At 37.6% G+C, this 12,135-nt stretch overlaps 1 protein-coding gene across 3 annotated transcripts in view; it reads right to left on the reverse strand.

Annotated features, from left to right (window-relative positions):
- Positions 1–12,135, reverse strand: part of LOC121397070 (stonin-2-like) — a 56,214-nt gene that overhangs the window by 6,458 nt on the left and 37,621 nt on the right. For all 3 annotated transcript variants that reach the window (XM_041572999.1, XM_041573000.1, XM_041573001.1), the window contains 2 exons: positions 7,122–8,912; positions 5,237–5,439 (listed from right to left, as the gene is read on the reverse strand). In XM_041572999.1, the coding sequence (XP_041428933.1) occupies positions 5,237–5,439; positions 7,122–8,912 (1,994 nt within the window). The remainder of the gene's footprint in view (positions 1–5,236; positions 5,440–7,121; positions 8,913–12,135) is intronic.

The raw sequence follows: 12,135 nt of genomic DNA on the forward strand, positions 1-12,135 counted from the left end.
TGTTAGTTAAAGGAAAACTATACCCCCAAAATGAACACTTAAGCAACAGATAGTTCATATCATATTAAGTGGCTTATTAAAGAATCTTACCAAACTGGAATATATATTTAAGTAAATATTGCCCTTTTACATCTCTTGCCTTGAACCACCATTTCGTGATGGTCTGTGTACTGTCTCAGAGATCACCTGACCAGAAATACTACAACTCTAACTGTAACAGGAAGAAGTGTTGAAGCAAAAGACACAACTCTGTCTGTTAATTGGCTCATGTGACCTAACATGTATGGTTTGTTGGTATGTTTGTGAGTACAGTGAATCCTACGATCCCAGGGGGCGGCCCTTATTTTTTAAAATGGCAATTTTCTATTTATGATTACCCAATGGCACATACTACTAGAAAAGTATATTATTATAAAAATGGTTTATTTACATGAAGCAGGCTTTTACATATGAGCTGTTTTATGCAATATCTTTTTATAGAGACCTACATTGTTTGGGGGGTATAGTTTTCCTTTAAGCAAACAAAAATGTCACTTACAAATGATTTAAATCTTGTTTCTTTTAGTCTTGGAATTCAAAATCACATGAAGCATGCAGGCGACATTTTGTGGATATTGTTATTAAGGCAAGCTTTTCATCATGCCAAAATCTTGTTTATTACCCAGAATGGGGCACCTTATGTCCATAACCTTATGTCTGTTTCCAGATGGCATACTGTATTTGTTAACCATTACTGTAACTGTTCAAGGGTACTTTACTCAGTCCAGACATGTCGGTCTTGCATTCTCGATAAACAAAGTTCAAAACTGTTAGAAAACGAATTAATTCAGATATTCATTATTTCTACACTTTAATGTTGTTTTTCTGAACTTATAGAAGCTCTTGTTAACTGATCATTTGGGAAGAGAGCGAGAGAGGGAGAGAAACATTGTGGTGGCAGGAAAACTCTTCCTGGGCAGACTGCTCTTAATGTTCGTAGCCATGGTTACTAACTCAGAAGAGAGCACAGTCAATTGCAAATGGTTGATATAAATAAAAGGAATACATATGAATGCTTAGAAGTTCTGAACAGAAATTTCTAGTTTGTAGTATATATAGCCCACAGATCAACAAAAAAATATAATGATTATTTTTGAAAATGCTTTAAAACCCTTTCATAAATCTTATACATGCTTTGGCATATATACCAGCTCTGTACAAATAATGTCATGTCTCTCAATAACTCTCTATTGTACCCTAGTATTACCCAGAAGACATTTTGCTACTGCACATCTGCCAGTACAAAATATATACTGGCAGATGTTTACTTTAACATTTGAATCTTTCTAAAACATGCAAGCATTTTGCTATATTTTTTAAAATAAGTTGCTACTTTATGTTCATTTTATTATTATCTCTAATGCTGTTTCATGTGTAATCTGGAGCAAGAGACATAGCATTTGTATTATGAGAATTATCTACATTTATGGAAAGTAAAAAGACTAAGGGGGTTATTTACTAAGCTCCGAATGCCAGAAATTCCCTGAAATCCATAAAATTTGTGATTTTTTGTGTTTTAAGAGGCTTGAAAAAAAATCATTTTTCGGAATTTATTAAACCCTGAGGGCTAAAAAGCCAGAATATAAAACCACAGCATCTCAAACCTGTCGAGGTTACATAAAAGTCAATGGGAACAGTTCGGGCAATATTACAATGTTTTCGGAGCTTTCGGAGGAAAACTCAGAAAAATTCTGAGTTTTCAGGGAAAATTCACAAAAAATCATGAAATTCTGAGCTTATCCTGCAAAGGTAATTAGATTGGAGGTTAGATCGACATTTGTAGCAGCCGATATTGAGATAAATTCGGACCTTGATAAATAACCCCCATAATCTTGCATTTCTAATTGATGATAACTGCATTTCACATACATCACCACTGGAGGGTGCACATACATTGCCTTTCATTAGACAGTATTACTTGGTCATTAGTGCTCTGTAGAACAAATACTCATTAGAATAATTTGCTTCCAACTGGCTTAAAACTAGATAAAGCAAATACAATTAAACAAAGTCATATTATGAGATAAAAGGCCTTATTCATAAGAAATCAGCGCAGTTTGCTCAAAGTTTGCCTCAGAACTGGGCCCATATTATTTAAATGCAGAGAGCCAGATATGAAAATATTCTACACAACTGCATTTCTGATTTCTGTAGAAATGCAAGCACAACATTGCCTGCAATTGCATCAGACAGATTGCCACCTCGTAACACAACTACTCTGCAATGGTGGGGAACAAAACACTATATTTTGGGCAAGAAAACATGGCGAATTGCATTTCAAACTGCACTTTGCACAGTGCAGCTGTCATCTAAAATGTAAAATCGTACTATTAATAGTTAGAATGCTAGTTAGAATGCTACAAATATTCTGACACAACACACACATAAAAAAGATAAATTTTACTCTGATGAACAAGTTTGAGATTAAACAAAATACTGAATAAATATATGTAAACAAACATCTATATTTATTGACCTGCACTGAAAAAAGAATCCATCCAAGGGTAAGATATAAAGCCAGATCCACCAGAATGCATTTCATGTGGCTTATACTGTGTCACAAAACATGTCAGTGTCTCTACATGTTCCATTTAGCTGGACTCTTTTTTGACTTATACCTATAAATATGGATGAGTTTGAATATATACCGTATATTTGCTATGTCCTTTAAACAGTGCTGTGTACTGATTGTTTTGATAATTTGTGCATATGCTAAATGTAAAATGGGTTGCTGCATGAAGGAAAGGACCTTGGCCCAGAATATATTTCCTTTTTGTGCTTCTGTTCACTTTGGTAGCTTGAGAAAAAAGTTGATTTTATACAGGTATGGGACCTGTTATACAGGTTATATCATGTGTACTTAAGGGAATGGGTATGCAGTGTATCCACCAGTTGCAATAAAAGCCCTGATATGGGCACTATTTTTCATTAAGACTATGCCTGAGTGCAGTGTTTAGATATATGTTTCTGGATAAGGGATCTTTCCTTACATTGAGTCTACTAAAAAAAAACATTTAATTAAACCAATTAGGATCGTTTTACCAGCAATAAGGACTAATTTTATCTTAGTTGGGGTACAAGTTACTGTTTTATTTTTACAGAGAAAAATAATACATTTTTTAATAAGTTAAAATTATTTGATTCAAAATGGAGTCTACGAGAGATTGTCTTCCCATATTTGGGAACTAGCTAATAACTGATTCCTGGATAACAGTTCCTATACCTGTATACGGAAGTGTGTCTCAACTGAATGGAGCGAATATATGTCACACTGAACAGTTTATTTAGACATCACCCACAACCAGGAATTGTTGTATCAGTAAAATATATCTTAGAATTACAATTTAAATATATTAAAGTGGGCCTGTCACCTACACATAAAAAACTGCATAATGAAAGTCCTTTCCAAATTAAATATGGAACCCCAAAATGTTTTTTCATTAAAACATCCATACCTGTTATAAAGGTGTTTAAATATCTAAACTCTCAATCAAATATTTCCTGCCCCGCCTCTATGCCCGTGGCATAGAGGAGGGGCAGTCAATTACTTTCACTTTCCATTCAGCACTTCCTACATGTCACAGCTCTCCTCACATTCCCCCTTCCCTCCTCAGGCTCTATAATTGTGTACCGCACTGCACATGGACATTAGGTCCCCCATTCTGGTGCATACACAAGATTTTGGGGTGATACACAATTTCCCTTAATAACCGTGTCCACAAAATGGCAGCTGCCTGCTTGCTGTGATGGTATAATTCCAAGACAGAAGGAAACAATATTTAAATAATAAACACAGTGTAAGTAAAGTTTATTTTGCTCAACTAACATGATAGAAAAGAATTTGAAATTATTTCTTAGGGTGACAGGTCCCATTTAATGCCAAAAACAACATCCTTCAAAAGTTGTTTTTCTCAACTGAGTGAGTGTATAGAAAAGAAACTCACTGAGTGCTAAAGCCATATTTCTGCAATGGAAAAATTCTGGAACTCTCAAAGCAGCCACAGGATTAGAATATCTGTCATCATCAGATAATCATGTACTGTTTTCTACAGTACATCTGGAAAGCAACTGCATTTTCTACATCTAAACAAAGAGAGTGCCATATCTAGAATGAGCAACAGTACTGTGATGTAATATATAATAAATATCAGATAGCTCAGCAGCCAGCTCTTCCCAAGAGGTAATAAAAAGCTACTTGAAAGAAAGCTGCAGCATCAATTACTGTAGCCTGTTCTTCACTTTGGGGAAACTTCAAAAGACCCGAATAGCTTTCTCCGGCAGCAGAAATGTATCAATGTTTATATTTTATCCATTCAATTTAGTAATAGCAGCTCCTAAGCAGCTTAAATGTAGCAGAGCAATAAGTAAGAGAAATACACAAAGGAGGGTTTGTGGGAGCACTGTTACTTGCTGCTTTCAAGGTTAAAACACCCAAACATGGTTGCCCTTTTATTGGCCACCACTGGGATAATCTAACTATAGCTGGGATGTTGTAGCTCCCACCCTTCCCAGCAATAACCCTAACCTTGAAAGCATCAAGTAAGTTGCAGGTAAAACTTAGTCCCTGTTTAAAATGTATAATGAAGCAATAGAATTCGTAATAAATAAGATGAAAATTGAGCTTAGGACTGGCCAGATATGGGATGACTTTGATGTAGTTGGCCAGATTAAATATATTGCAATATATGGACAAACAATCCCTGTTTTGTTTAAAGGGTAAGGCATTTTTTAGTGGCTGTATGCACAAAATTAATGTCTTAAATATATTCATAATGGGTTGAGTGCAGAGGACTCTTGTATTTCTCTCTCTCTCTCTCTCTCTCTCTCTTTCTCTCTCTCTCTCTCTCTCTCTCTCTCTCTCTCTCTCTCTCTCTCTCTCTCTCTCTCTCTATAGATATTACAATGGAAGTTCAACTGATTTAGAAATTAGCTACATGCACACAAAAGGGGACATCCTCTGGTCCCCTGTTTCACTAGTAATTTAGTATCTGTGCAAGGGCATATACTTTCAAAAACAGGGGTTTTAGTTACGAAATTGTGATCATAAAATTAACTAGCCACCTTACCATTTGAAGGTAAAACTTCATGCAAGAAATGAATCTGGGAGCAAACAGTGAATACAACGCAAGCAGCTAATCAGTACTGTTTAGATTCTTCACCCATGTCCTATTTCTAGACATGATTTTTCATGTCTTACCTTGTAAAAGTAATGGGCTGAGTAGTTAACCCACTTCTTGACATTGGTTTTCTCCTCCACAGATAAGGAGCGTACAGCCACCTTTGATGCTGATGCTGCTGGCATGTCAAATTCTACCTCTACATAGGGAACAAAACTAAGGGGAATCTCCCGGTCTGAGCCCAGTTCCAGGTGGCAATAGAAGCAGTGGGGTTGATTCCAGTCTGCAGGAAAAAAGTAGGAATGTCAGTCATCTTACATTATAATTCTAACACAGAACAGGACTTAAATGAGAAGTACATATTATAGCCATTACACATTCAGATTTAGACAGCTTTTTAAATCTGGAACAAACATACATTTTGCATGTGTTTTTGTTGATGAAATGTTTTCTAAAAAGCCTACCATTTTTAATGTACATTTACCGTATTATAATAAAAGTACATTATTAGGAAAGCTGACCCAGACATTTTATTGCACTCAAGTGAGCTGCAATAGGTGGAGACTTGACACTCAGTATGTATTCAGGTGTGTTGCTACCCTAGATACCGGACCAAAGAGAGCCACAACGTGCACGCACACTTCCGGTGCTCAAAATGGGCCTGACACTCCGGGCTGATAGGTGCGACAGAACTGCTGCAATTTATCTACATTACATTAGTAATTAGTAATTCAGCCACTCTTTGGTGAGTAATAAAATGATAAACAACCTTTCCATTTCTTTCAGTTGGGTTTTTTGCAGGCTTTCTTTATGGATGGGGCATTATTGTGCTGAAACAGGAAAATGGCCTAAGCAGGCAAATGTCACCCATTAAATGAGTTAAGTAAATATTACCATAATAATTGGATACGATTTTAAAATTTGACTTTTGTAATTATTTTTTTTTAATTACCAGGTTTTTTAACTTCCCCTTGTCCTTCCCTTTTTTATCTTCTACTTACTAATTTCTCCCTTTCCTTATTCCTATCTGCTTATTTTATTTTGTTGGCACTTCTGTTCAGGTGCTAACAATTTTTCTTTTTATTATTATTATGTAACAATGATGTAGGTCACAGCAAAGTGAAAGCTATGACATTTACCATTTACTGAGTAATTAAATTATGCATTCAACAGAAGGCAGAAAAACAGGGAGAAGGGTAACAGTGTCAAACAGTAATAAATATGTCTGGATGGAAATGGAATACAATGTACTACATGTTCCTTTTTTCTCTGAGGGCATAATACTCTCATGAGCTGACTAATGCTATAGCATATAACACCTGAGCAAACTTTACAAGATGGTTCAGGTAAACAGGATACTTTATTGTTGCCTGCCAAGTTATTTTATATTATGCTTTTTGTTGGACTGGCAACTTATATCTTGAATAATGCAACTCATACTTTATATTATAACTCACTAAATATACATTGGTTTATTCAAACACTGAGCTGCTATAAAACTTCCTATAGTCTGAGGACCTGCAAAGCATTAGATGTAGTTCCCAGTGCAGCCATAACCAGTGCCAGTCACAGTGCAGCCATAACCAGTGCCAGGGCCACATTATTTGCAAGGGCCACACTGAAGAAATCCTAAAAGGTGAGATTTTGTTTTATCCTTTGTTTTTTCACAGATTTGGTATGCAACAACAACCCCCATATAAAATCCTTTTGGATGGGTGCCATTGCAGCTAAAATTTTAAGAAATAAAGTATTCACATTGTAGGAAAAATTTATGTTTCCTTTCCAATCAGTTTAATATCCACACCTTTCCACTTCTGCATGAATCTATAGTTATGCATTTTAAAGCAATACAAAACTAGAATGTAATTCAAAGTATTATATCACATACGGTAGATCCTTATTCAATGGGTATGCTTAGCTTATAAACATGCAGTACTCTTAAACTTCTGTTCTTGTGCCCCTCACCTGAGTTTTTATCAGGCAGCCTGTTAATCCTCCATACGACAGCATTATATGCATTTTCATACTTTGCTGTTCCTAGCGTAACTCTCATGGCTGGTTCTGACCCAGACAGGCCAGGAGAGCCAAAGCTTGCTTCCCTGTTGATTTTGGCCTTCAGTGACCTTTCGCCAAGCATACTGTCCCTTCGGAAATAATTAACCCACTCAGCAGGGACAGGGTGTCGAATGGTAACATTTTCACAGGGCACTTGCAATAAATTGTCCCGATTTGAAGAGAAACCAGTTGACATAACCAACCAACTCTGTAGCTGAACTTCAGCTCCACGTACACAAACTGCAGTCCTGAGGGTAAAAGGCAAAGTCTTCTCAGAAAATAATGTCCGGAATCTCATTAGTTCAAACTTGCAGGCATCCAGTGGAGTGAACACTACCATCCTAGAGCTATGAAACATTTTTTCATCTACAGACGCATGGAATTTGCATTCATGAAGTTGCACCCACTTGGTTGTTGTCGTTGGCATGATGTCATTTCTGGCAACAACTTCATTCCCTTTAATAAGGATGTCATTAAGACCCATCCTACAGTCAGCAATTCCTGAGATGAAACTAAGAATATATATATGAGTGACTACAGAATGAAGAATGAGTTGGTTATCTCCCTTGCCCAGTATTCCGTGGAATTCATCTCTTACATCCACAGTGATATCTTCTTCAGTGTAATTTTGGTGCACAGTGCTAAGATCTATTGTGGCTGGTAGCATAAACAAAATGTCTTGGATATTAGCAATAAAACTAATGAAGTCAGAATAGTCTGTGGTACCTAGTTTGACTACCTGCTCCTTTTCTCCTGTGTGAGTAACTAAAGGCATAGGTTGGTATTTCCGTTTTTCTCTGTATATAACTTTATCAATCCTAATTGTGTGAATCCTCCCATTCTCATCATAATTCTGGAGTTTGGGTTCTGATATCTCATGATTCTGCTCAAGTTTATATTCTCTGAAGGGTTTCTCCAGACCCTTTTCATAGAAAAGTTGCAGGATACCAGATTCCGTAACCTTGACATATATGGGACCCCAATGTCTGGAAGACATGATATTCTTCTTCTCTGGTATTCTCAGCATCATTGACCAGCCATCCTTTGGCTGAGGTTTAGTGAAGCTTAAAGAAGGACCAATAGTATCAACATCTTTTAGAGGATCATCCGGCAAAGTTGGACTACCAGGAGAATCTGGGTCTTCCAGTTGAATCTGCTTGAGGCACTCTACAGCATCAGCTTGCAAGGTTTTTTTCCGATAGTCCTCAAATTGTTCAGTATCAAGTTCTTCAGAGAGAAGAGAAGTGAAATTTCTTTGGCATGGTTCCTGATCACTGGATACAGAGGAGCACTCAGAAAGTTTTTCTTGCTTTTCAAAATAAGAACTGAAGGGATTTATTGGGGAGGGTAGGACATTCTTCAATGTTTCATCGTGAAATGGATTAGGAGTTTTTGTAGGAGGGGAATTTAAAGAGAGTTGTCTGTGTAGTGATTTAAAATCAAGTCTTTGTGCTCTTTGGAAATCAACCAGTGAACTTTTAGGCCGTTCCCTTTTTTTAAAGGAGGATTTTGGACTTTCCTGTTGTTTCTGGTTGGAGTCTTTTGGAGAAGGTGAAACAACCTCATCTTCAAAGGTGACCCAGTTTCGAAATGTAGACTTTGTTGGTGAGTCTGTATGCCCGTTTATGGAGAAACTACTGATGGAGCAGCCAAGGTTTTCCATATCTAAGTCCTCATCCTCTTGAAAAGAAGAGGAATTGTCTGTAGAATGGGATGAGATAAGATAAATTAGAATATTATTTTTATTTAGTGCTACTTTAACATATTCAGAAATCAGTACAAAATTTGATGTATTATTCTCGAAGTCTATAAAGGTTTTAATTTATCCATTTTATGATATATAGTATCTAGTATTGTCTATGGCAACTGGACTTGCTGTGTAATCTTGAAAGCATTCCACAACTCATCTGAGCAGCTTCTTCAACTCAAGGGTAATACAGTCACAGACATCCGCTCTCAATGGTTCAATTTAACTATCATGAATACACCTACATAATGAATTATTAAAACTTGTTGTTTGTTTTTCAGATTAGATAAATGACATGGTAAAATACTTTACACACTAGAATTATCTAACAAGATAAATCCTGAAAAGTTGTAACTGAACTGTAGAATGCACAGTCTAAACTAATAGCTCTCAACATGGTCCTTTCATACATTGTGTCAGTCTAAATGTATATCCTTCTTTGCATTTCCCCATTTTGAACAGAACTCATTGTTTTGTAATGAGCAATAAAAACAACATTGTACAAATGTATTAGAAGCATGATAACTGATGCACATCCTGGTCTTGGAAAACTCACAAGTAGTTATGTACATTACATTTCATAATGCTATATAAACATGACAGTAGTAATTTTTCCTTGCAGGAAGATTCTCAGACACTTTCAGCCAGAACAACAGGAACTATGACCTCTGCTACAGCACATTCTGGAATTCAGGAAGAGTCAATGACCTGAGTTGGGGCTGCCTGTGGTGATAATGAAACAGAGGAAGAGCGACTCACGGGCTATTCAGCTGTGCTGCTGATAGATAGAAGGTCATGTGCAGGAAGCATCTTCATTGTCAGCAAGTGGGGTTCTGCTTGAATTCTATCATTCTTTGTTAACCTTTACACTTGGGATTTGTAGGTTGTTGGTAAGTTACATAAAGCATTACAGAATGTTTCTTTGCTGCTGCTGCTGCTGCTATGGCTGTCCTTGCCTTCCTCACTACTTGCATGTAATACATTCTACTATTTATCCACAGATTAATTTGGGACTCATATACTGATGGTGGGGCAGGGTGCAACATGCAAAAAACAGGGGCAAACTACCATGTTTTTCATCCTCTGCACCCTGACCATAGCTGTAAACACATGCGGAGCTCAAGGACCTGTGCATTACTCATGAATCTAGCTATGCCTACTTTGGCAGCAATATATTCATGAGAGGCAAATGTTGAAAGGCACGTAGGTGCCTTTCCCTATGGTAGGCTGCAGAACGCAGTAAGACTGTGGACACAAGTGCTGTTTGATTGAGCACTAAGAGGTGCCATTTTGTGCCCCTTATCACTCTAGGGGGCAAATTCACTAAGGCGTGAAGCGCCGAACGCTAGCGTTAATTCGCTAGCGTTTGACATTTTCGCTACTGCGCAAATTCACTAACGAACGCTGGCGTAGTTTCGCCAGTGTTACTTCGCAACCTTACGCCAGGCGAATCTTCGCTAGCGACGAAACTACGCAAATTCACTAACTTGCGCAGTGTAGTGAACGCTACCTTTTACGCTAGACTTCCTTCGCCACCTCAGACCTGGCGAAGCGCAATAGAGTAGATAGGGATTGTTTCAAAAAAAGTCAATTTTTTTTCTAAGTCCCAAAAAACGCTGGCGTGTTTTCTACATGATGGCTGATAGGCTGTAAAAAATCGAAAATTTTTTGGGGCTCCCCTTCCTCCCCCCTACTTTTCCTGACTCATGGCAACTTACCTAGACAGTGGGCACATGTGTAGGGCAAAATAAAATTTTTATTTGCAGATTTGAAGGTTTTCTAGGCATTTGTAGTGCAGATACGTGTTCCTCCATTGAAATTTGAATTTCGCGCCGTATGCAAATTAGCCTTCGCTAGCGCAACTTCGCTTTATATAGCGAAACAACGCTAGCGCAACTCCGCAACCTTACGCTACCCCTGTGCGCAACTTCGGATTTTAGTGAATTTGCGAACCGCTGGCGAAACTACGCCTGGCGAAGAGCGGCGAAGTTGCGCCTGGCGCAACGTCGCATCTTAGTGAATTTGCCCCCAGGAGTCTTCTTAATTTAACCCTGTGGTCTCGGCTCATGGTATACGAAGTACCTGCTTACTGGCCCTCAGCAACATTAGGCGTAAGCAAATGGACACAAATACGAAGAATGAAATAATCTACCAGTAGTTAAACACATGCCTGTTTTGCCACCCATAATCATTTTGTTGCCCATGCTAGGGCAGATTAAGCATGGGCATCAAAACATCCCATCTGCTATTACCCTATATGTAAAACTTGTGGTAATGGCTTCATAATTAATTACAAAATAAAGAGGCAACCATCTAAACAGGATACATTTTCACTGTCACTTGTTTTCGACCTTCCTTTATTAATACACATATTAAATATATATATATATATATATATATATATATATACAGACTATTCTATGGGTCTACATATACAAATGCCAGATCACTGCTAACATAGTGAAAAAGAAGTAAAAGGGGTGTGTGCCCTGTGTTCAAGCACAGGGTGGGAAGCAGGAGGCCCCATGTTATTCCAATGACTCATTATTACACACACATTCCCTAAAATTTGGCAAATAGCCCTTTCAGTTGAAATGATGGGTCAAATACCCTGCCAAGGACACTGCAAAAAACAAACCAGAAGGTTATGTTTATTTATTTATTTACACAACACCATTTCAGGCTATGCTATACAAAAAAGAGATAATAGAACAAGTAATGTAGCATTCACCGGCCAGTGTAACAGGTGGGTCCTTGGTGTAGGAACTTGCAATCTGGGAACATAACAAACTATAAAAGCTGAATCGCACTGTGATCCTTCCTGAGCTAAACACACAGCAAGATCTCTATGGGAAGGACAGATATGTACAAAATACACATTTATTAACTGATATTTTATTAACCAGTGCTTTCATGTTTTCTTCCCTGTGCTGCCACCATGTATGTAACATTTCCCTAATGTCATCATGTTAATTGTGGAAATAAAGATACCTAGGTGTTCTGATACAGAAGTAGATTATGCTTGTTTACTGAAAGGAGAGGAGATGGGGGTGACTCAGCCGGTTTTGACAGAAGAGCAGGGACAGCTGCCCTGTTCCTGTTGACTGGTCCCTGCTTAATCTCTTTATAAATAGATCTCAGGCTTCAAGGTTCCTTATAAATCGCAGATAACTGATC

Source organism: Xenopus laevis, chromosome 8L (genome assembly GCF_017654675.1).
Source record: "Xenopus laevis strain J_2021 chromosome 8L, Xenopus_laevis_v10.1, whole genome shotgun sequence".
NCBI lineage: Eukaryota > Metazoa > Chordata > Amphibia > Anura > Pipidae > Xenopus > Xenopus laevis.